Source organism: Triturus cristatus, chromosome 1_1 (genome assembly GCF_964204655.1).
Source record: "Triturus cristatus chromosome 1_1, aTriCri1.1, whole genome shotgun sequence".
Taxonomy (NCBI): Eukaryota; Metazoa; Chordata; class Amphibia; order Caudata; family Salamandridae; genus Triturus; species Triturus cristatus.
This window is the reverse complement of record NC_140579.1, coordinates 44,093,264-44,118,952: the sequence shown is the minus strand read 5'-3', so window position 1 is coordinate 44,118,952 and position 25,689 is coordinate 44,093,264. Positions and strand designations below refer to the sequence as shown.

At 48.5% G+C, this 25,689-nt stretch overlaps 1 protein-coding gene across 1 annotated transcript in view; it reads right to left on the bottom strand.

The window, feature by feature from the left end:
• The window catches only part of LOC146869315 (complement C4-like), a 529,345-nt gene that overhangs the window by 247,078 nt on the left and 256,578 nt on the right, over positions 1-25,689 (bottom strand). Inside the window, exon 19 of the mRNA XM_085634104.1 lies at positions 2,944-3,055. Coding sequence (XP_085490230.1) covers positions 2,944-3,055 — 112 coding nt within the window. The remainder of the gene's footprint in view (positions 1-2,943; positions 3,056-25,689) is intronic.

Below are 25,689 nucleotides of genomic sequence, written 5' to 3'. Positions count from 1 at the left end.
TAAAGGAAATCGCTAATTACCACCAAGTTGGTGGTAATTAGTGATGCCTTAAGGCAAATTGCACTTTCATTTGTGCTACTTTAAGAAATCGCAATGTGCGATTCCTTAAATGCAATCGCAAAGTAGGGAATCGCAAATTATGCGCTTCCTTATTTTGTGAGGGGCTCATTGTGTGCTACATTGCACACTGCAAATTTGCGATCGCAAATGCTGAAATTCTGCGAATTTCAGCTTTTGCGAGTGCAAATTGGCTTCCTACATCTGGCCCTAAATGAGTTCAGCAGTGAGCACGTGATTGGAGCAATCGATGCACAAGTGTCCAGGAGTGAATGGATGGAGTACTGAACGACTGTGGGACTAAGACAATGAATGTGGGACTGGAGGTGTGAATGACTACTACAACGAATGACTGAGCAGAGGAATACATGAATGAATAAGCAAGTATTCATAAGTGAACGAGTGAGTGAATTACTAAACAGAGGGTGCATGGAACAGTAGTAGGGATTGAAGCAATGAGTGCTGACAGCCACATGTAGTAGTGAGTGGATGTTAAACACGTTTGTAAAAGTGATCCTTCTGTCTGGCTGTTGCCAGAAATATAAAAGTAGATGGAACAAATCAACAAGTAAAATAAATTAGAAATTTGAATTTCAAGTTGCAGAGCAGATCTAGGAGAGCAAAAGGGAAGAGGACGCTACATTTAAGAACATAAGGGATAGATTATCACACATATTAAACAATGTTTGGGGCTTCGAGTAAGACATTTTCTGGGCACTGTTAAGGACAAGTATGAATTTATTATCCATTTTTAGCTAATTACAGCCCTCATGATGTAAAGCAAAATTGAAATACACGAAACTGTGTCACACAAAGCACAGCCAAATAATATGAAAGAAATCTTGGACAAGTGATGATAAAGTTATTTTCTTATTTGTGCGTCACTCTAGATTTGTTGTCTTCTAGCAGTTGTAATTCATATAGAATTCCGTGCCTAACAAACCAGATTCACCCCATTAAAGGAAAGACATGGTAAAATGACTTTGATGATGTTTTGTGGACAGATTTATTGTATTAAAATACAAATTATGGATACGCGACTTGAAAAGGTAGCATTAATTTAACATTTTCATAACCACAAATAAACTCCATCACAATTGTCATCCATGCAGCAACAGTGAGAATCAAAGCAGGTGAAGTCTGAGTGTTCTCTTTAATTCCCTTCCCCTTCCTTGTCCATCCTCTCCTCATTCTATGTACACTTCTCTTGTTAGACAGTGACTTCCTGATTGATTAAGTAAAAGTAATGAGAGGAACTAGGAGAAGGACAGAGAGGTAAAGAGAGAAGTATAGTGAGGAAGGTGAAAAAGAAAGAGCACGGAAATAAATATAGAGCTGAGGTAGAGAGACAAGTGAGAACAGAGATATATAAGGTAAAGTGGGAAGGGTGAAGTAGCCAGAAGGAAAGATACAGAGAGAAAGAATAAAGAAGAGGCTGGTAGAAATAATTAGCTACACAGATAAGGCATTAAAGTGAGGTGGAGAGAGAGCTCAATAGGGAGAAGGAGGGTGAGATAGAGAGAGGTGTGGTAAAGAGGAAAAGTTAAGTAGAGAGGCAGTTGAGGTAGAAAGAAGTGCAATCATAAAGAGGGAAATAGAGGGTGTGGTAGACAAAGAGGTGAAGTCTGAGAAATAAGGTAGGGAGAGGTATACAGGGAGGGAGGAAGTGAGAAGAGATATAAAGAAGGTGGAGTGAAATAGAGGTAGATGCAGAGAGTGATAGGAGAAATATAGATATATATAGAAGGAAATAATAGAGGAAAAGTGGTGGAAGTAGAATAGGAGAGGGAATGACAAAGGTAGTGAGAAAAGAGTTTCAAAGAGAAGGGCGCTGGAGAGGTGAATATATAAGGAAGTAAACTGTTAGGTTTGGTAGCAAGATAGAGAAAGTGGTTGGGTAAAGATGAGATAGTGAGAGAGATGTGAAATAGAGAGAGACTTGAGCTAGTGAGAGAGGTGACGTAGAGAGTGGAGAGCTAAAGAGTAGAGTACTGAGAGTAATGAGAGGGGTGAGGAGCAGGTATGGAGAGAGGTGTTGTATGGAGAGATTAGTGAGATGAAAAAGATGAAATATTGTTGCTTTTGGTAAAGGGGGGCTTTTTACAGAAGTTCCAGATCTTAGCACCTGGAAAAATCCACTTTCCACTAAAGCGTAGCCCCAAAGCATGATTCTGATGGTTTTCCACATTGTGCTGGTGAATCTTTACAGCTATTTAAGAAACAGAAAAGTGTGTGGACTGTTGAACCATGTTACAGAGATCCTTGATTTACTTATTGAAAAGAAGTCTGTCTAAAAAGGTTTTTATGATCAAGAGATTCCCTAATCTAAGCATTGAGGCTTAGTCATTTTCTTAAGAGGTCTGAACCGTAGGGACGCAATGGTGTGGAGGAGAATATGGTGGCTCAGAGATGAAAGTGGTGGTGTGATGACATGGGGGAACAGAGAAGTATGAAGAGGATTGTTAATTCACAAACACACACACACACACACACACACACACACACACACAGTTTAATAGTGCCCCTTCCCTTGTGTGGATACATCAATTCCAGAATGATCAGGTTTTTGTTTACAGTAGACAAAGATAAGTTACTAGAAGGTGATTAGTATACAAGGCACACCACCTACACATCAAGCAGGTCATTGATCATGGCCACCATTCAGTTTGGAAAGGAGAAGCTGTTGTCAAAGACGATGGGCGAGGACCTCTAAATGCAAAGTTTGAGCCAGTGGGGGTGTTGTTTTTCGACGATAAGGTCATAGTTCGAATGTGTTGTCTTTGACAACATTGCTGTTGACTAGTCACCATACACTTGCACAACGGTGGAGATCTTTGAAGTGGAATATAAAAGATTAAAATGGCCACACTTAGCAATCAATCTTACATGTGTTTTTTGTTCACATTCACTGTCTTCCACAGCCAGCTCTCAGGGAAGTTTGTTCTTGCTTCGATAGAGTCTTCGTCATAAAACTCTTCCTCTTCATCTTCTGAAAGAGCTGCAACAACAGAGGAATATTGGACTGGATGAGCTCATAAACACTAATCTTGGAAGAGATGGAGCATGTGTGAGGTGAATGGAATAGAGCACATGCATCTCCAGACCCTCCCACAGCATCACATCAGCACTGTTAATTTTGTAGATGACTTTTTAACCCCTTGATTTCCGAGGTGCCTGTGTAATCCTGTGCTAGATTTCCTCTCTGTCTGTAGAAATCTTCTATAAACATGAAAAAGGCACTTTCTTTCACATTTGTGCCTCATGCCCATGTTCTACTTATGTCATGAGGGAGTACTGTGTCCACCTTTGTATGATGTATCCATACATAAAAAGGACAGCAAGAGTGTTTTGAGTGAGATGCTACAGTCCAACATGGGGCAAAGGCCATTAAAGAGAAACAGTCAACATTGGGAGTACAGTAGTGGGGCACCGACAGGCTCAGGGATGCTCCGCAGTAGGGATAATTCTCAAAACTAGGGAAGAATGACAGACCAAAGCCATTTCCATATTTACAGAGGTTCCCCCATTTAGGCACTCACTATGAAGGTGACGTAATTTGGAGTGGGGATACCAAGGGAGTGGAACCTCTGATTCCAGCCTGTGTCCACCACCAAATTCCAATGAATAAAACGATCTGCATGACTCCCATGCCTTTTTCATGCACTTGTTCCCACTTCTGGGGAGGAGACTGCTGATACTTCCTCCTCAATCTATCTGAGCGCCTGGAAAATGTCAGGTCAGGCTTCTGCCCACTGCAGCAGGGGTCGGATGAGGCTGGGCTCTGCTGCTGCCCACAGCACATTCAGCATTTAATGGGATTGGTGTCTCCAGGCCTGGATTGATCGGGTCTGGAGTTTGCGGGCACCATCGTTCCAGACCTGGAGACATTCAGAAAATTGAACAGGCAGAATTCCATAGAAAGTTATCATTATCATCATCATAGTCTTTATTCGAATTTTAGGTAAAAGGGATATTAAACATTGAGGTAGACAAGATGATATGCATTAAACATCAATAATCAAATGGTGCTAAAAAAGTTAATACACGAATGATGATCATGTTTGAGGCCCTACCTATGTGCCTTTTCACTGGACCGGAGGGCTTTTAATCTGAGGGACCATGCCCACCCCATGTATTTGGCTAAAACTACTGAGTGGAATGGTAAGGTGCTTGTGAGTAGAATTCTAATGGCTACGGCGGATCTCCTTGTGCCCAAAAGTTTACATAAAGGAGAGAGCCAATGACGTCTTGGGGTGACATATACCTGGCAGACAAACAAGAAGTGAGCAATTGTTTCTTCTTTAGCGCCACAAGCAGGACAGGTGCATATAGTTGTACCAAACCACCCGCAAGTTAGAGCCCTTAGTGGAAGGGAGCCTGCTCTGAGTTGGAAATAAAGTTTCCTGTCAGTTGGTGAAGTGATCAAATCCCAGTAAGATTCTAGGAAAGGTGAGGCCTTTGCCTCTAGAAAGCGGCTGGTCATTGTAGGGGCAGAAAAAGAACCCCATACCCTGTGGTTTACCTGTTCCCAATATAATGTTTTCAATAGCTTTTTAGCTGGGAACACGGCACCAACTGGATCATTCCATAGATCTTCCAACCCCAGGGCTTTTAAAGATTCACGAAGGTTCCTTAACCATCCAATCTTGTGAAACTTATCAACCCGGATTATGTCCAAGATACCCAATGCGTAGAGTTATCGCTCTGGTTGAATTCCAGTAACTCATATTGAGGGCCTCAGCAGAGATCAAAGAATTTCTCTTTTAGACAAAATGCAGTATGCAATGAACAGAAAGTCCATGATTATGCTTTACCAATATTTGGAACTTTTTCTGAGTTTTTGGGAAATATCACCGGTCACTATTACAAAAATCCTGTTGCAGGCACCAAAGATATTTCAGGCAATTAGCATGAGATGTGCAGTGTTGGTAGCACACTTCCAATACTCCCTGGAAAAGTTTGAAATATTCTAGAGAACTAAAAAATGTGCAGCAACCAGAAATGTAATTGGTTTGAAGATCATTAGTGGCAATTTAGCCCAATGGGTTAAATTATCTGTGATCACATCCATGCAGGCACAGTACAGAACACACTAAACACCTCATGCTTCTGATTCACTGTCTCTTGAGTGTTTCTCCTCCTACCAAAATTCCTTTGGATGTGTTAGGCACCACCCAAATTGTCTCATCTTGAAAACGAAATTCATAGGAGAGAGAAGAACTTTCCACAAAGCACTTGCAGGGCCCGGTGACCAGGAGTCTGGAGTTTTTCAAAGCTCCAGAATCTTTCAACAAAAGATGCTCTATTTTAACCTATTCATTTTATTCAGGGCTTTTATATTGAACAAGCCTAGCCCCAGGAGGCAGTATAGTGCTTTACATGGAACTCCAATTACAAGTCAATTTGTGCTAGCTAGAGACCGATGTCTACTGTAAGACAAGGGTTCAGATACAAGCTACTTAAAAAGCAGCAGGTAAAGGCGTGGGTGGAATCAGAGAGTGGAAAGCGGCATGGCTTCAAAATAAAAGAAAGTGGACACTTTATCCTGATGTGGAGTGCGGTCTCAAGTCAAGGGAAACCTTTTGGTGAATCTATTTAACGGCAGTTCCCAGGCCGTAAGGGACTACGCACCACCGATAAATGATCGGCCTGCATGAGTGAATTAGTTACTCGTGAGAGGACACTTTAGGAATAAAACTGTAGCCATGCAGTCTTCGACTCCAAAGCCCAATAGAGGGTGATTAATTGTGTCCCCAATTTTTCGTTCCAGCAGCCACACCCACTGGAGGGTATGAAAATGAAGGCCAAAAACTACGAATCCCAGCGTGCCTTGCAGAACGAGGAGTTCCGTCATGGTGGCACACCGGAAGCCAAGTACTTTTGAGCAGTGCAGGGGATGGTGGTAGCTGGCCGATCCTGAAAGGGCTGCAGCAACGGGCCTCTGAAGAGAAGCAAAAAGCTTTGAAACGCGTCAGGCCAGGGACGATATATAAGGATGGAAAGCGGCATGGCTTCAAAATAAAAGAAAGTGGACACTTTATCCTGATGTGGAGTGCGGTCTCAAGTCAAGGGAAACCTTTTGGTGAATCTATTTAATGGCAGTTCCCAGGCCGTAAGGGACTACGCACCACCGATAAATGATCGGCCTGCATGAGTGAATTAGTTACTCGTGAGAGGACACTTTAGGAATAAAACTGTAGCCATGCAGTCTTCGACTCCAAAGCCCAATAGAGGGTGATTAATTGTGTCCCCAATTTTTCGTTCCAGCAGCCACACCCACTGGAGGGTATGAAAATGAAGGCCAAAAACTACGAATCCCAGCGTGCCTTGCAGAACGAGGAGTTCCGTCATGGTGGCACACCGGAAGCCAAGTACTTTTGAGCAGCGCAGGGGATGGTGGTAGCTGGCCGATCCTGAAAGGGCTGCAGCAACGGGCCTCTGAAGAGAAGCAAAAAGCTTTGAAACGCGTCAGGCCAGGGACGATATATAAGGATGGAAAGCGGCATGGCTTCAAAATAAAAGAAAGTGGACACTTTATCCTGATGTGGAGTGCGGTCTCAAGTCAAGGGAAACCTTTTGGTGAATCTATTTAACGGCAGTTCCCAGGCCGTAAGGGACTACGCACCACCGATAAATGATCGGCCTGCATGAGTGAATTAGTTACTCGTGAGAGGACACTTTAGGAATAAAACTGTAGCCATGCAGTCTTCGACTCCAAAGCCCAATAGAGGGTGATTAATTGTGTCCCCAATTTTTCGTTCCAGCAGCCACACCCACTGGAGGGTATGAAAATGAAGGCCAAAAACTACGAATCCCAGCGTGCCTTGCAGAACGAGGAGTTCCGTCATGGTGGCACACCGGAAGCCAAGTACTTTTGAGCAGCGCAGGGGATGGTGGTAGCTGGCCGATCCTGAAAGGGCTGCAGCAAAGGGCCTCTGAAGAGAAGCAAAAAGCTTTGAAACGCGTCAGGCCAGGGACGATATATAAGGATGGAAAGCGGCATGGCTTCAAAATAAAAGAAAGTGGACACTTTATCCTGATGTGGAGTGCGGTCTCAAGTCAAGGGAAACCTTTTGGTGAATCTATTTAACGGCAGTTCCCAGGCCGTAAGGGACTACGCACCACCGATAAATGATCGGCCTGCATGAGTGAATTAGTTACTCGTGAGAGGACACTTTAGGAATAAAACTGTAGCCATGCAGTCTTCGACTCCAAAGCCCAATAGAGGGTGATTAATTGTGTCCCCAATTTTTCGTTCCAGCAGCCACACCCACTGGAGGGTATGAAAATGAAGGCCAAAAACTACGAATCCCAGCGTGCCTTGCAGAACGAGGAGTTCCGTCATGGTGGCACACCGGAAGCCAAGTACTTTTGAGCAGCGCAGGGGATGGTGGTAGCTGGCCGATCCTGAAAGGGCTGCAGCAACGGGCCTCTGAAGAGAAGCAAAAAGCTTTGAAACGCGTCAGGCCAGGGACGATATATAAGGATGGAAAGCGGCATGGCTTCAAAATAAAAGAAAGTGGACACTTTATCCTGATGTGGAGTGCGGTCTCAAGTCAAGGGAAACCTTTTGGTGAATCTATTTAACAGCAGTTCCCAGGCCGTAAGGGACTACGCACCACCGATAAATGATCGGCCTGCATGAGTGAATTAGTTACTCGTGAGAGGACACTTTAGGAATAAAACTGTAGCCATGCAGTCTTCGACTCCAAAGCCCAATAGAGGGTGATTAATTGTGTCCCCAATTTTTCGTTCCAGCAGCCACACCCACTGGAGGGTATGAAAATGAAGGCCAAAAACTACGAATCTCAGCGTGCCTTGCAGAACGAGGAGTTCCGTCATGGTGGCACACCGGAAGCCAAGTACTTTTGAGCAGCGCAGGGGATGGTGGTAGCTGGCCGATCCTGAAAGGGCTGCAGCAACGGGCCTCTGAAGAGAAGCAAAAAGCTTTGAAACGCGTCAGGCGAGGGACGATATATAAGGATGGAAAGCGGCATGGCTTCAAAATAAAAGAAAGTGGACACTTTATCCTGATGTGGAGTGCGGTCTCAAGTCAAGGGAAACCTTTTGGTGAATATATATATATATATATATATATATATATATATATATATATATATATATATATATATATATATATATATATATATATACACATAGCATTGAGTTATACGTGCATTAAATTATTTATATATTTCAAGTAAGTGCACTGGCTCTTTGTACAGAATTAAGTGGGTTTTTTCAGGGTTTCAAAAACACCTTTTTTTGTGACGTAATGATTATTTTCTTATGAGGCCAAAAGGGGACATCAGAAGCACCGAAGACATTAATGAAATATTATAATCTATTTAATTTTAAGTGCATTGTTTGGTAAATATATGGGAGAGGATGCACACGCTGGGCCCCGAATCGGGCCACTGGGTGATACAATAAATCTGGTCTCGTTAAATGCAACTGAAGGGGGCAGCATTTGAGCTGTCGGAAGAACAAATTGGAGTAGGTGGGGCTGAACAAGTAGGCACTACTCTGCTAAATCTAGCACTACCAGGCACTTGCCAAGGGGATATTTAAATTGCAACCTGACCCCCAACCTGGGGGATTTAGATGAAAGGAGGCTTGGTTCTGGGAATGCGCAGGAGGAGGACGGCACTGGTATGGATGGATCGGGCGAATCTGGTGGTAAAGATCAGTGGCGTAACGAAAGTTGAGGGGGCCCCCCTGCAAAGTACACGGAGGGGGCCCCCTCCCCGGGCCACCACCTACAACTTTTGCAGAGGAGGTCCCCTGGAGCTTGAGGGCCCACCCTGCACCGAGGGGGCTGCGGGGGCTTATCTTACGCCACTGTGAAGATGCCAGACATGCCTCTTATTTCAGTTATGGACCTATCTCATTAGAAAAACAACAGACCTACAACTTCGGGCCATAAGACATCCACTTTAACACCAGGTAAAAAACAGAACAAATTCATTTTGCACTGACATAGCAACAATAATTAGCCCATAGTAAGATTATTCTATTTTGGCCACATCCCAAAAATAGAAAAACGTTCTCATATGCCCCGGCAGTGAGGTCTGTGGGACTAGCAGGTTTCTGTGCCCGGGGAGGTCTGTGGGGACTGGCAGGTTTCTGTGCCTGGGGAGGTCTTTGGGACTGGCAGGTTTCTGTGCCCAGAGAGGTCTGTGATACTGGCATGTTTCTGTGCCCGGGGAGGTTTGTGGGACTGGCAGGTATCTGTGCCCAGAGAGGTCTGTGGGACTGGCAGGTTTCTGTGCCCAGAGAGGTCTGTGGGACTGACAGGTTTCTCTGCCTGGGGAGGTCTGTGGGTCTAGCAGGTTTCTCTGCCTGGGGAGGTCTGTGGGGCTGGCAGGTTTCTGTGCCCGGGGAGGTCTGTGGGGCTGGCAGGTTTCTGTGCTTGGGGAGGTCTGTGGGACAGGCAGGATTCTGTGCCTGGGGAGGTCTGTGTGGCTGGCAGGTTTCTCTGCCTGTGGAGGTTTGTGGGACTGGCAGGTTTCTCTGCCTGGGGAGGTCTGTGGGGCTGGCAAGATTCTGTGCTTGGGGAGGTCTGTGGGGCTGGCAGGTTTCTCTGCCTGGAGTGGTCTGTGGAGATGGCAGATTCTATGCCTGTGGAGGTCTGTGGGACTGGCAGGTTTCTGTGCTCGGGGAGGTCTCTGGGGCTGGCAGGTTTCTGTGCCCGGGGAGGTCTGTGGGACTGGCAGGTTTCTGTACCCTGGGAGGTCTGTGGGGCTAACAGGTTTCTGTGCCTGGGGAGGTCTGTGGGACTGGCTGGTTTTTGTGCCTGGGGAGGTCTATGGCACTGGCAGGTTTCTCTGCCTGGGGAGGTCTGTGGGACTGGCAGGTTTCTCTGCCTGGGGATGTCTGTGGGGCTGGCAGGATTCTGTGCTTGGGGAGGTCTGTGGGGCTGGCAGGTTTCTCTGCCTGGAGAGGTCAGTGGGGCTGGCAGGTTTCTGTGCTAGGTGAGGTCTGTGTGGCTGCAGGTTTCTGTGCCTGGGGAGGTCTGTGGGGCTGGCAGGTTTCTATGCTTGGTGAGGTCTGTGGGGCTGGCAGATTCTGTGCCTGTGGAGGTCTGTGGGACTGCCAGGTTTCTGTGCTGGGGGAGGTCTGTGGGGCTGGCAGATTATGTGCCTGTGGCGGTCTGTGGGACTGGCAGGTGTCAGTGCTTGGGGATGTCTGTGGGGCTGGCAGGTTTTTCTGCTTGGTGTGGTCTGCGGGGCTGGTAGGTTTCTGTGCCCGGGGAGGTCTGTGGGACTGGCAGGTTTCTGTGCTGGGGGAGGTCTGTGGGGCTGGCAGATTATGTGCCTGTGGAGGTCTGTGGGACTGGCAGGTGTCAGTGTTTGGGGATGTCTGTGGGGCTGGCAGGTTTTTCTGCTTGGTGTGGTCTGTGGGGCTGGTAGGTTTCTGTGCCCGGGGAGGTCTGTTGGACTGGCAGGTTTCTGTGCCCTGGGAGGTCTGTGGGACTAACAGGTTTCTGTGCCTGGGGAGGTCAGTGGGACTGGCAGGTTTCTCTGCCTGGGGATGTCTGTGGGGCTGGCAGGATTCTCTGCTTGGGGAGGTCTGTGGGGCTGGCTGGTTTCTCTGCCTGCAGAGGTCTGTGGGGCTGGCAGGTTTCTGTGCTAGGTGAGGTCTGTGGGGCTGCAGGTTTCTGTGCCTGGGGAGGTCTGTGGGGCTGGCAGGTTTCTATGCTTGGTGAGGTCTGTGGGGCTGGCAGATTCTGTGCCTGTGGAGGTCTGTGGGACTGCCAGGTTTCTGTGCTGGGGGAGGTCTGTGGGGCTGGCAGGTTTCTGTGCCCGGGGAGGTCAATGGAACTGGCAGGTTTCTGTGCTTAGGGAGGTCTGTGGGACTGGCAGGATTCTGTGCCTGGGGAGGTCTGTGTGGCTGGCAGGTTTCTCTGACTGTGGAGGTCTGTGGGACTGGCAGGTTTCTCTGCCTGGGGAGGTCTGTGGGGCTGGCAAGATTCTGTGCTTGGGGAGGTCTGTGGGGCTGGCAGGTTTCTCTGCCTGGAGTGGTCAGTGGAGATGGCAGATTCTGTGCCTGTGGAGGTCTGTGGGACTGGCAGGTTTCTGTGCTCGGGGAGGTCTCTGGGGCTGGCAGGTTTCTGTGCCCGGGGAGGTCTGTGGGACTGGCAGGTTTCTGTACCCTGGGAGGTCTGTGGGGCTAACAGGTTTCTGTGCCTGGGGAGGTCTGTGGGACTGGCTGGTTTTTGTGCCTGGGGAGGTCTATGGCACTGACAGGTTTCTCTGCCTTGGGAGGTCAGTGGGACTGGCAGGTTTCTCTGCCTGGGGATGTCTGTGGGGCTGGCAGGATTCTCTGCTTGGGGAGGTCTGTGGGGCTGGCTGGTTTCTCTGCCTGGAGAGGTCTGTGGGGCTGGCAGGTTTCTGTGCTAGGTGAGGTCTGTGGGGCTGCAGGTTTCTGTGCCTGGGGAGGTCTGTGGGGCTGGCAGGTTTCTATGCTTGGTGAGGTCTGTGGGGCTGGCAGATTCTGTGCCTGTGGAGGTCTGTGGGACTGCCAGGTTTCTGTGCTGGGGGAGGTCTGTGGGGCTGGCAGATTATGTGCCTGTGGAGGTCTGTGGGACTGGCAGGTGTCAGTGCTTGGGGATGTCTGTGGGGCTGGCAGGTTTTTCTGCTTGGTGTGGTCTGTGGGGCTGGTAGGTTTCTGTGCCCGGGGAGGTCTGTTGGACTGGCAGGTTTCTGTGCCCTGGGAGGTCTGTGGGACTAACAGGTTTCTGTGCCTGGGGAGGTCAGTGGGACTGGCAGGTTTCTGTGCCCTGGGAGGTCTGTGGGGCTAACAGGTTTCTCTGCCTGGAGAGGTCAGTGGGACTGGCAGGATTCTGTGCTTGGGTAGGTCAGTGGGACTGGCTGGTTTCTGTGCCCGGGGAGGTCTGTGGGGACTGGCAGGTTTCTCTACCTGGGGAGGTCTTTGGGACTTGCAGGTTTCTGTGCCCAGAGAGGTCTGTGAGACTGGCATGTTTCTGTGCCCGGGGAGGTTTGTGGGACTGGCAGGTATCTGTGCCCAGAGAGGTCTGTGGGACTGGCAGGTTTCTGTGCCCGGAGAGGTCTGTGGGACTGGCAGGTTTCTCTGCCTGGGGAGGTCTGTGGGTCTAGCAGGTTTCTCTGCCTGGGGAGGTCTGTGGGGCTGGCAGGTTTCTCTGCCTGGGGAGGTCTGTGGGACTGGCAGGTTTCTGTGCTTGGGGAGGTCTGTGGGGCTGGCAGGTTTCTGTGCCCGGGGAGGTCTGTGGGGCTGGCAGGTTTCTGTGCCCGGGGAGGTCAATGGAACTGGCAGGTTTCTGTGCTTAGGGAGGTCTGTGGGACTGGCAGGATTCTGTGCCTGGGGAGGTCTGTGTGGCTGGCAGGTTTCTCTGCCTGTGGAGGTCTGTGGGACTGGCAGGTTTCTCTGCCTGGGGGAGTCTGTGGGGCTGGCAAGATTCTGTGCTTGGGGAGGTCTATGGGGCTGGCAGGTTTCTCTGCCTGGAGTGGTCAGTGGAGATGGCAGATTCTGTGCCTGTGGAGGTCTGTGGGACTGGCGGGTTTCTGTGCTCGGGGAGGTCTCTGGGGCTGGCAGGTTTCTGTGCCCGGGGAGGTCTGTGGGACTGGCAGGGTTCTGTACCCTGGGAGGTCTGTGGGGCTAACAGGTTTCTGTGCCTGGGGAGGTCTGTGGGACTGGCTGTTTTTTGTGCATGGGGAGGTCTATGGCACTGGCAGGTTTCTCTGCCTGGGGAGGTCTGTGGGACTGGCAGGTTTCTCTGCCTGGGGAGGTCTGTGGGGCTGGCAGGATTCTGTGCTTGGGGAGGTCTGTCGGGCTGGCAGGTTTCTGTGCTAGGTGAGGTCTGTGGGGCTGCAGGTTTCTGTGCCTGGGGAGGTCTGTGGGGCTGGCAGGTTTCTATGCTTGGTGAGGTCTGTGGGGCTGGCAGATTCTGTGCCTGTGGAGGTCTGTGGGACTGCCAGGTTTCTGTGCTGGGGGAGGTCTGTGGGGCTGGCAGATTCTGTGCCTGTGGAGGTCTGTGGAACTGGCAGGTGTCTGTGCTTGGGGATGTCTGTGGGGCTGGCAGGTTTTTCTGCTTGGTGAGGTCTGTGGGGCTGGTAGGTTTCTGTGCCCGGGGAGGTCTGTGGGACTGGCAGGTTTCTCTGCCTTGGGAGGTCTGTGGGTCTAGCAGGTTTCTCTGCCTGGGGAGGTCTGTGGGGCTGGCAGGTTTCTCTGCCTCGGGAGGTCTGTGGGACTGGCAGGTTTCTGTGCTGGGGAGGTCTGTGGGGCTGGCAGGTTTCTGTGCCCGGGGAGGTCTGTGGGGCTGGCAGGTTTCTGTGCCCGGGGAGGTCAATGGAACTGGCAGGTTTCTGTGCCCGGGGAGGTCTGTGGGACTGGCAGGATTCTGTGCCTGGGGAGGTCTGTGTGGCTGGCAGGTTTCTCTGCCTGTGGAGGTCTGTGGGACTGGCAGGTTTCTCTGCCTGGGGAGGTCTGTGGGGCTGGCAAGATTCTGTGCCTGGGGAGGTCTGTGGGGCTGGCAAGATTCTGTGCTTGGGGAGGTCTGTGGGGCTGGCAGGTTTCTCTGCCTGGAGTGGTCAGTGGAGATGGCAGATTCTGTGCCTGTGGAGGTCTGTGGGACTGGCGGGTTTCTGTGCTCGGGGAGGTCTCTGGGGCTGGCAGGTTTCTGTGCCCGGGGAGGTCTGTGGGACTGGCAGGGTTCTGTACCCTGGGAGGTCTGTGGGGCTAACAGGTTTCTGTGCCTGGGGAGGTCTGTGGGACTGGCTGGTTTTTGTGCATGGGGAGGTCTATGGCACTGGCAGGTTTCTCTGCCTGGGGAGGTCTGTGGGACTGGCAGGTTTCTCTGCCTGGGGAGGTCTGTGGGGCTGGCAGGATTCTGTGCTTGGGGAGGTCTGTGGGGCTGGCAGGTTTCTGTGCTAGGTGAGGTCTGTGGGGCTGCAGGTTTCTGTGCCTGGGGAGGTCTGTGGGGCTGGCAGGTTTCTATGCTTGGTGAGGTCTGTGGGGCTGGCAGATTCTGTGCCTGTGGAGGTCTGTGGGACTGCCAGGTTTCTGTGCTGGGGGAGGTCTGTGGGGCTGGCAGATTCTGTGCCTGTGGAGGTCTGTGGAACTGGCAGGTGTCTGTGCTTGGGGATGTCTGTGGGGCTGGCAGGTTTTTCTGCTTGTTGAGGTCTGTGGGGCTGGTAGGTTTCTGTGCCCGGGGAGGTCTGTGGGACTGGCAGGTTTCTGTGCCCTGGGAGGTCTGTGGGCCTAACAGGTTTCTGTGCCTGGGGAGGTCAGTGGGACCGGCAGGTTTCTGTGCCCTGGGAGGTCTGTGGGGCTAACAGGTTTCTCTGCCTGAAGAGGTCAGTGGGATGGCAGGATTCTGTGATTGGGGAGGTCAGTGGGACGGGCTGGTTTCTTTGCCCGGGGAGGTCTGTTGGACTGGCAGGTTTCTGTGCACAGAGAGGTCTGTGGGAATGGCAGGTTTCTCTGCCTGGGGAGGTCTGTGGGACTGGCAGGATTCTCTGCCTGGAGAGGTCTGTGGGGCTGGCAGGTTTCTCTATCTGGGGAGGTCTGTGGGGATGGCAGGTTTATGTGCCTGTTTAGGTCTGTGGGACTGGCTGGTTTCTGTGCTTGGGGATGTCTGTGGGGCTGGCAGGTGTCTATGCCCGGGGAGGTCTGTGAGACTGGCAGGTTTCTGTGCCCGGGAGGTCTGTGGGGCTAGAAAGTTTCTGTGCCTGGGGAGATCTGTGGGACTGGCTGGATTCTGTCTCCGGGGAGGTCTGTGGAGATGGCAGGTTTCTCTGCCTGGAGTGGTCTGTGGGATGGCAGATTCTGTGCCTGGAGAGGTCAGTGGGGCTGGCAGGTTTCTCTGCCCGGGGAGGTTTGTGGGTCTGGCAGGATTCTATGCCTGTAGAGGTATGTGGGACTGCCAGGATTCTCTGCCTGGGGAGGTCTGTGGGACTGGCATGTTTCTGTGCCCGGGAGGTCTGTGGGGCTAGAAAGTTTCTGTGCCTGGGGAGATCTGTGGGACTGGCTGGATTCTGTCTCCGGGGAGGTCTGTGGAGATGGCAGGTTTCTCTGCCTGGAGTGGTCTGTGGGATGGCAGATTCTGTGCCTGGAGAGGTCAGTGGGGCTGGCAGGTTTCTCTGCCCGGGGAGGTTTGTGGGTCTGGCAGGATTCTATGCCTGTAGAGGTATGTGGGACTGCCAGGATTCTCTGCCTGGGGAGGTCTGTGGGACTGGCATGTTTCTCTGCTTGAGTTCTGTGGGACTGGCAGGTTTCTGTGCTTGGGGAGGTCTGTGAAGCTGGCAGGTGTCTGTGTTTGGGGAGGTCTGTGGGGCTGGCAGGTTTCTCTGCCTGGAGTGGTCTGTGGGGGATGACAGATTCTGTGCCTGGAGAGGTCAGTGGGGCTGGCAGGTTTCTGTGCCCGGAGAGGTCTGTGGGACTGGAAGGTCTCTGTGCCTGGGGAGGTCTGTGGGGCAGGCTGGTTGCTCTGCTTGGGGAGGTCTGTGAGTCTGGCAGGTTTCTGTGCCCGGAGAGGTCTGTGGGGCTGTCAGGTTTCTGTGCCCGGAGAGGTCTGTGGGGCTGGCAGGTTTCTGTGGCCGGAGAGGTCTGTGGGGCTGGCAGGTTTCTCTGCCTGGAGAGGTCTGTGGGGCTGGCAGGTGTTTGGGGCAGGATGCTGGGTGATCTTGTCACACCCACAGAGTCAGGGATTTGGAGCCATTTATGGACCAGAAACATTGATCCTTTTACTGCTACTGAGTGGAGTACGACGGCTTCAGGGCGGGAAAGTGCATGGAGCGCCCCACAGTTCAAAGGTCGCAAGTGAGGTAGGTTGTGCTGGTGTTAAAAAAGAAAGTCCAGAAAGAGAAGAGAGTTACACACGCTGGTGCCTGTTTCCACGAAAGTCAAGTGCAACCTCTGGTAGAACATGCTTCGTAACATAGAAAGGCTGTAAATGTTATTTTTTTCCTTTCATATCAATGGGGTAGGATTGGTGGCTGTTTGCGACAGCAGTAAACAGAGGGGAAGTACATGGTATGCAGTGCAATGAGAATTATGCTGCAGGTACTCAATTATGCAGCAGGAAAAGGCAAATTATGCGGTCTAATGCCGCACATTTTGTGATACTTATGCTTAATTTTTTGTAATTTTTGCACCTTTTAAGACTGTTCTGGCAAATGTTTCACCTCAGTCTCAGTTTAACAACCAAACAACAAAGAGTAACTGAAAGATGGCCTGTCAATTTTAGCGAAGGGCATTCGACTGTGCAGCAATGCATGTTGCTGTATTTTAGTAACTTTTAACTGTTTCAGCTAGAAACCATTTTATCTGCAAGCTGCAATTTATGTAGCACCACTGCCACCACAGCCCCAATCCTCCCCCTCTCTGCCCCACTCACACCCTGATGTCCAGTTCAGCTGGACCTGCCCCTTCAGAACCGACATTACTTGACAACTAGAAATCAGCGACAAGAAATCGGTCAGTTTTGGGGGGAAGTGGGTATCACTTTGCCTTGACAAAGTCGGGCGAAACCGGGAAACTTCTCCCAAAGTCACAGACTAAGGTGTAAATTCATAGGTGAAGGGTATATTTTCTTGCGCCCACAAACTTCAATGACGATTTGTGTGTTTACTGTAAAATCCGCAAATCAATATAAATCGCAGGTGAAACTGATGACACGCACTTTTAATCTTTAGTGTGTAACATAACCCCCCCCATATTTTCCAAACAACCTTCATGTACCAAAGGCGCCTTTCTTTTACTAAATGCCTTCACACTAAACTGGAGACCTTACGCACACAAGTGGTCGTCGCAATTAATTGTGGGTGGGGTGCACTTGTCTGCGGGGGGTGGCATAGACTGGGCGAACAGACAGACTCACTTGCGCGAGCCGCAGAAGACAGGGCAAACAAGGCTAGCTCTGGCCTCTGGGATGCCTCCTCGCTTCACCAGTCAGCAATGCGCATGACAATTGGTCACCAGCCCCACCCTAAGGGTGAAGAGTAAGACCGTGCAGACACGGCGACGGAGACATCTGCACGCTGCGCAGTGTGCACCATTACCATTTTTTAAATGTTACCATTTAATTTATAAAGAAAAGTCTAGAGCAAGCGTAAGTTACATAACCTACCTATATTAATTAATTACCTATCCCTGACAGTCACGGATTTGTGGTGCTTGCTGGCACCACTGAGGGGGCCATTACAAAAATGGGGTGACCCAGTAAATTAAGGACCTGGGTGAAATCTTGATACAAAAGACAATGGTCCTAAATTAATGATTCAAACAAAGTGGCAAAGGCACTTACATGAGTTATTTGATCTGCTAAGTCATGAGCTGGAAAAAAACAGTTATAGAAAGCTCACAATGTTCAATCTAACATTTGAATATGAACCACAACATCCAAAATTATAAATCACCAAATCTTTACTTCATTTGGACAATTCAATTACAATTTTTAATACAGTGTTAGACTCAAGGTTGCTCCAGAGGGAACGTGCAATAGGTGCAAGTGCTAAGGAGTGAGTATAAGAGGAAAGGAGTAATAGAGCATAGTTGTGAGAGATATTCTTTGAATTCACAGTGGTGAACGGTTCATAATTCACCGTCACTGACAAAACCTGGTCACGTATACAATTTACAGCAATTCATGTTACATGATTATTTAGAGACAATTCAATTGTCTGGCACGAGAAAAATTGGCGTGTCCCAGGTAGGAGGAGGGGGGGGGGCGTCGACGTTTCGACCCGACTAGGGGGCCTGGAGGGAGATTTGAACCTCGCCCATGCGGGTCTTCATCAGGACCAGAAGGGCAACCTGAGTACTCCAGCGCGGAGTCAGTACCTGCGCGTTGAGAGAACTCTACACACCGATTAACTCGGCGTTCGTTCTGAACCTGATCAACTAAAGAGGTTCTTACCCCGCTGAGAGAAGAAACCAGACAACTGACCCCTAAATCACGAGGGACGTCTGGAACTGTTACCTCACATGCCCCTAACCATAACGGGCCCCTGATAAATCAGGCACCCTCTTGCGTCTAGGAGTACTCAGGTTGCCCTTCTGGTCCTGATGAAGACCCGCATGGGCGAGGTTCAAATCTAACTCTCACCTTCTGATGTGTCCCAGCAGATCCTGTTTCTGGAGCTGCAAACTTGCTGGCTGAAGTCCGCTCTGTGCTGCCTCAGAGGAGCAGTGCCCTGTGGTGAATGCTGTCTCTGGGGCCCCCACCCCCATCCATTCCCCTGTCAGCTCTCCTCTGTGCTGCCTCCTGCCTGCTGTCTCTGGGGCCCCCACCCCCATCCTTGTCCTCTCCCTTCTCAGAGGCAGTGCCCTGTGGGGAATGCTGTGCTGCCTCCTGCTCTCTCTGGGGCCCCCACCCCCATCCTTGTTCCGGGCCTGGCTCGTGGCTCTGACTGAAGAGAAACAATGTAACTTGTTACATTGTTTCTCTTCAGTCCTGGGTCAGCGCAGAAGCTCCGTGCAGGCTGCTTTAGTTAGAGAGAGAGGCTTGATTTAGAGCAAGCCTCTCTCTCACAGCTCTCTACCGAAGAGCTGAGGGGGCCCCCTTCATTTACTGAAGAGTGGGGGCCCCCCCGCACCGCGGGGGCTGCGGGGGTGTTTGTTACGCCCTCTCATTCACCGGCAAGAACAGGCAATAGCCCCTTCAGCCCCACAACTATCATTGCTGATCTCTCTAGCTGTATTACTAACGATAGCTTGAACATTGCTAATACTAACCCAATCTACTCTCTGCCAGATGATGTGGCTTCCCATCCTGAATCAACTAGCTCACCACTTGGCCGGAAGAAGGACAATGCTAAAACTAAGTCTGTAAGATGTTACAAAAAAGGAGTTGACAAACAATGTGACGCACACGATCACAAGATTATTGCTGGCAAACTTGTCACAGACAGCAGCCCCCTCCGTAAGTGGGTTACGGCAAAGGACGAAGTGAAAAACTTGATATCGTGACTCGCTGGCTCTGGCCCAGCTATGGATTATGATCTAAGACGTACGTTTCAAGGACCTAGTAAAGATACTGATAAAGAGCCGACTGCAAACAGTGGCTCGAAAATGCGGTGGCTGATTTGTTCCTCCAACTTCCCTCGCTAATGTGGTTAAAGGCGACTTAACGCTTTAACTGCTGGCTTAGCTGAACCTTCTGTCGTGGTGATCCTGCAAGCATTACAGGCCCAAAGAGAAGAAGCACAGGAGTATTATACGCAGGCTAGGGCTGATAGCTTATCGATTAAGGAAAATGCTACTAACCAATATGCATCTGTTCTTGGCATGTTAGAGCTGCAGAATATCACACTTTTGCATAGATCGCCATTTGGTGTTGGGCTCGGATGCTTGCACCTTGTTGTTGTCTTGGAAGAAGTATTTTGTAGTCACGAGATAGGTGACTCCTCCCTTGGACGATAGTGCGCATGGGCATCGACTCCATCCTCAGATTTTTTTTTTCCGCCATTGGGTTCGGATGTAACTTCAGCACTCTGGTTCGGTACCGTGTTTCCAAACCTTTTTGACACGCAAACCATCGCAAACTCGACAGTATTGTTTTTGTTCACGTGCCTTTCGACGCGCTAACTCAAATACTCGATTCCGGTTGTTGACGCGGGCTGCGGGGCCTATCAATGCCATTCGGGCCTTCAGCTACTGGAAAGGACTCCATTCAAAAAATGCCCCCAGTATGGAGCTAAACTCCCACAACCTTTGTCTCTCACCGGAACACGAAGATGTTCCAGCAGTTTTAATGGCTTTAAAACTTTCCAAAGCCTACAAAAATGTTTATGCACTCCCACGCCAATATCATAATAAATATTTACAATTTAGAGACTTCACCATGAAATCACAGGGGGTGTGCTCTGTAGCGACATATGATATATGAACATGTTTGCAAGAGACACCTCAGAAGCATGCAGTTTCTAAAGCATATCAATATTTGTGTCAGGATAGGATTGATCCATGCGTACAGTTAGCTTCAAAATGGAGCAGGGTGTTAGAAACAGAAGTCACTTCTATGGCAATAAATGACGCCCTTATAACGCTAAAAGAAGCTGTTTGGTCAACTAACTTAAAGCTTCAGCAGTTTCGGACAATATGCATGCTATACTATACCACGGAAAAAATAGCCAGTTGGGGGGTGCAAAGTGGACGACATCTGAGTAACAAAGTGAATGGTCCAAAATGTAGACTATATGCTGCTCATATTGTGCTTATGTTTGTTGGATGCCCATTGCTATTGCCATTCTGGCAGGGAATCAGACAAGCCTGTAAAGCTCGCCTCGGCTTAGACTTGGTTTTCACTATGCAGGAGATTATGTTGGGGTATAAGGCTGATTTTAGCCATGCACGACGAGCACCGTTTGCTATTATTTTAGTTACTGCCAGATTAGCAATCTCAAGGGCCTGGATTTCTCCAAAACCTAGCAGCACGGCAGAATGGTGGGCTATTGTGGTGGAGATCTCTCAGAGAGAAAGGGATCTGACTAAAAGTAGAGGCATACGATCGCTGCTGAAGTTCAATGCTGTTTGGCATAGAATGATAAAAGACTGATGTAATATAATGTGATTTCCATAAATGTCTAGATCTTTCTTTCTATGTATTTTATAGGTACTGTTTTAGGTATATGTGTATGTTTTGTTAAAACATCTATGATATGAACTCCTATATATGAACTAGTATTGTCTTACTGTTAACTTTTGTATAAACAAGCATTTGCAATGCAATCGGTCTCGCCTTTGGGACCTTATATGTTTTAGCTATGCAGCACATTAGCCTGGGTGCTGAAACATCTACTGTTCTTTAACATGGAGGGGTATGGGAACACATGTAGAGAAATATTGCCTTTCAGCAGGAAATGGTATAGTCCAAAGCTCTGTTTTTAATATAAAATCAGGGCCTTCGGTGGTCATATCACTGAAAATACAAGATTTTAAATAAATATTATTGTTTTTTTTTTTTTTTTGTCCTCATATATGCCACCAAGGTTCTATATATGCAATCGATCTGCTTACAAGCAATATGCTGACACAGTTCATACCAACTGGGAGGGATAGTCGTGGAGCCGGGCCTCGTCCCACAGCAATACAGCTTGACAAACCAGCGAACGCCATACCATAACCTCAGAAATTCAGGCCGGGTAATACCCAATGCCGAAAAGGGATCAGAGCACCGCTTATGCCAAGCGGTGGGATAGATGGCTTAATCATTGGACCTGGGGAAAAAAAAACAAAAAAAAAACCCAGAGTCTCACTGATCCCATTTGAGAAGGTGCCAAAATGATCTTTTGTCTGGGTTCCCGGCTCTTGCCAAATCAAGCTTAGAAACATGCAGGGCAGAGGCGTACCAATCGTTGATAGATAGATCTCCCTTCTAGCCAGTAGTATAGCGTAGAATACTAGCTTCTTCGCCGGGCTAGAGATCCCCTCTAAGATTCCGAAAATCACCAACTGGGGATGAGCAGTTATTTTGGAGTCTATTGAAGACGACAGGATCTTACAGATGGCTTCCCAAAATTGAGACAAAAGGGGGTATTCATAAAACATGTGGATGTCAGAGGCTGCTGGGAGACCACATCTAGCACACACAACTATATTCCCCTGAGTAAATTTAGAAAGACGAAGGGGGGAATAATATGCTCTGTGGATAGTAAAGATGTGGTTCCTACGCAACCACGCCGGTTTCACCACATCCCACAGCAGTCTACAAGATGTTCTCCATACCTCATGCAAATCAATATTACTTATGTCCTCCCCCCAGAGTTCATGTGGAAGCTTAAATACACCGTCCATCTCATCCAAAATCAAATTGTACCAGGACGAGATCTCCTTCCTAGCAGGGGGTCTATCAATTAACAGAGTTATAAGGGTACTGTAACCACCTAAAGGGAATTTATTTTTTCGAACGGGCTGTGCAGAATAGGAACGAGACCAGCTAGACATCTGCAGATATTTTAGCCTAGCAAGGCCCGGGCCAATCTTTCTACTCAAACACTCCCAGGAGAGTAGTTCCCCCTCCACAAATAGGTCACCCCAGACCTCCAAACCCGCCTCTCTAATAGGTGCTGCAAGTGAGTCTCCCAACCAGGGTGGATAGTCGGGGAGATCCCATAAGGGGGTTCTACTACTATAGTACCCTATATTAATGGATTTTGAAACCTGGGCCCAAGTCCTTGCCATTCCCAATAGAATTTTCAATTTAATTTTTTTAAAGAACTTGGGATCTCCGAATTTCAACAGAAACCCAGACTGGCTAACCCCCTCTCTCCTAAGCAGAGTGGTGTATAGAGTTCCCACCCCATACTCCAATGTTTTTTTTAGCAACACCCTAGCATGAGACAACTGGAACGCCCAGGCATAGACCTGGATGTCCGGGGCTGCCAGCCCCCCCTTTTCCCTGCGCCTTCTTAACTTTTTCCACGAGATTCTTCGAAGGTGTTTATTCCAGATAAAAGTGTTAATCTCGGCCTGAAAATTTTTAATAAGGTTTGGATCGAAGTACAGAGGGATAGTATTAAAGAGAAAGGAAATCTTTGGCAAGACAGCCATCTTAACTAAGTTAGCCCTTCCTAGTAACGACAAAGGAAGATGGGACCAAGACTGAAGCAATTTACGACAGTCCTTAGCTACTTTGGAAAAATTGATATTCACAATCTGATCTATATTTTCCACGATATCAAGGCCCAGGTATCTCAATTTATTTCCTGGCTGAATACCCGAGATACAAAAGCTCTTATCCCCAGGTCATCATCTCAGTTTTTGAAGCGTTGATCTCATACCCGGACACTATCCCAAATTCCGAGGCTACCTTAATTATTTCCGGGAGAGCCGTACGAGCATCAGAAGTGAAAATAAGGATATCATCAGCGTACAGGGCCACTTTCCTCTCCCAACCACTATACGCGAACGCCTTGATGTCGACATTGTCTCTTAAATTTTGAGCGAATGGTTCAACGTAAAGATCAAAAAGAAGTGGGGAGAGTGGGCAGCCCTGTCGCGTACCCCTCGAGATGTTAAAGGGGTCAGACAAGATGCCATTAATCAGTACACAGGCACTTGGGTTCTGATACAATAGACTGATTGTCCGGCGAAACCCTGCCCCCACATTGAACTTAGCCAAGGCCTCCGACATATACAACCAATTGACTCTGTCGAAGGCTTTGGTGGCGTCCAAGGTAAGAACCGCCAGGGGGAGGGACTCCAGAACTGCCATATCGATAGCCCATATTAAGTCGAAAGTTAATTCATATAACTGTCGCCCCCTGACAAACCCTTTCTGATCCGGGTGCAAGATTTTGGGGGCAACAAGAGCTAGTCTATTGGCCAGAATTGAGGCAAAAATTTTGTAGTCAACATTTAATATGGAGATTGGCCTATAGGAACCACATGCAGTAGCCGGTTTCCCCGGTTTTAAGATTACCGTGATAGACGCGCTGTCCCATGATGTCGGGGCCGATCTCCATCAAGCAAAATATCATTAAACAGTAGTACCAAGAAGGAGACCAGTTCCTGCTCCAGGACTTTATAAATTTCAGCCGGTAGGCCATCTGTACCCGACGCCTTCCCCTTTTTAGCATTATGTATAACCTTGGTGACTTCCTCCTCCGAGATTACACTATCCAACCTCTCACTTTGCTCATCGGAGAGTGCTGGAAGTGTGATCTTACTAAGCCAATCTTTAATTCTAGCCGGACTGATGTTCTTATCCTCACAGTAGATATTTTGAAAAAAATCTCTAAAGGCTGATCTAATATCTTCATCTCGGGAGAGTGGGGAGCCATTGACACTAATCGCCTCAATGTTATTACTAACTTGGTCTGTTTTGGATTTCCATGCCAATAGCTTCCCCGCTCCCTCTCCATACTGAAAATGTGCAAGCTTACTGGCCTCCCATCTTTCTTGTACCCGCTGATTTAAGACCGAAGCGAGGTGGCCTTTTAAAGAAATTAATCTTTCAGACAGAAGAGAGCGTTCCTCTGATGTAATGGAATCAGCGTCTAGGTCTAACTGAGTCTTAGCGATGTCTGATTCCACTGATGTCACTGCCTCTTTGTATTGCCTCCTCCTGTAGGCCATTTTATTTGTAATAAGGCCTCTCACAAACGCTTTAAGGGAGTCCCACACCACTCCGATGCTTGCCGATCCTATATTTATAGTTAAGAAGTGACTCACCTCAGCCTTAATAAAAAGAATATCCTCCGGATGAGAAAGTAAGGAGCGATCAAAGGACCAACTTCTAGCCGACAAATTTAGCATTGAAGTAAGCTCCATGGTTACTGCCGAGTGGTCTGATAGATGTAACGGGAGGTATTTAACATCTTTAACAGAATCTACTAATGTATGGCTGACTAGAACAAAGTCTATTCTAGATTGGTGGTGGTATTTTTGATTCCTATAAGAAAAACCCAGCTGTACACCTACCCTCAACCTCCAAATATCCACATAGCCATATTGCTTCATTTCACTAAGCAGAAAAGATCTAGATTTTGATGGAATACGAGATCGACTATTATGCGATTTATCAAGAGTGGGGTCTAAAATGATGTTAAAGTCACCTGCAAAAATAACAGGCTCTGGGAAGGACAGAAGGTGGGAAAAAATGACCTCCAAAGATGACGGATCGTCCTGATTAGGACCATAATATCCCACAATAGTAAACTGGCTGCCCAAAATAGACAGAGAAGCATTAACCCATCTACCCGCTGGATCAACCTTAAAATCTAAGACTTTAGCCTTAAGTTGTTTTTTAAAGATAAGTGAAACCCCTCTACAAGTCAGAGACTGAGAGGTAGAAATTGAAAAATCGGTCCATTTCGTCTTGGACCAGATGTGTCTCTTGCAGGATAATGACCTGTGCTTCAGAATCCCGAAGATATTGAAGTACTTTCCTGGCCCTAGGTTTAGTACGCAGGCCATTTACATTCCAAGATATTATCTTTAAATTAGCCATCTGACTTCAATACCTCTCAACCCAACACAGAGACTTGGGACATCACCCGTATGACCTAGCCTAATGTCTGATAATTGCATATCTGAGACTGTCCTACCCTCAGCAGGATGCAATAATGCACAAGATTGGCACATGAGGAATTTTCTGATACATTTAACCCCGTGACCCCTGTACCCCCCCACACCCCCCTCCCACCCATGGAGAACCCTTGGTGTATCTAACCGGAACAAATCCAGTAGATAGCACCCCCATCTCAAGGTCCTGTGACCCTCTCTGACGCTAAACCAATTTCACCTCAAAGGATGAGCTAGTTACGCACATATTCTAACAGAATCTGTGGATGCTGGTATTTGAGAATGGGAGTTTATGGACACAACAAGGATAGAACAAGGAAAGGGGGAAACAAACTACAAAATTATTATTATTTTTTTTCTTTTTTTTTCTACATGATATGTATATATATGTTTTTTTCTCTTTTTCTTTTCCTCCCAGAATCAGACAAGTCTGTAAAGCTCGCCTTGGCTTAGACTTGGTTTTCACTATGCAGGAGATTATGTTGGGGTATAAGGCTGATTTTAGCCATGCACGACGAGCACCGTTTGCTATTATTTTAGTTACTGCCAGATTAGCAATCTCAAGGGCCTGGATTTCTCCAAAACCTAGCAGCACGGCAGAATGGTGGGCTATTGTGGTGGAGA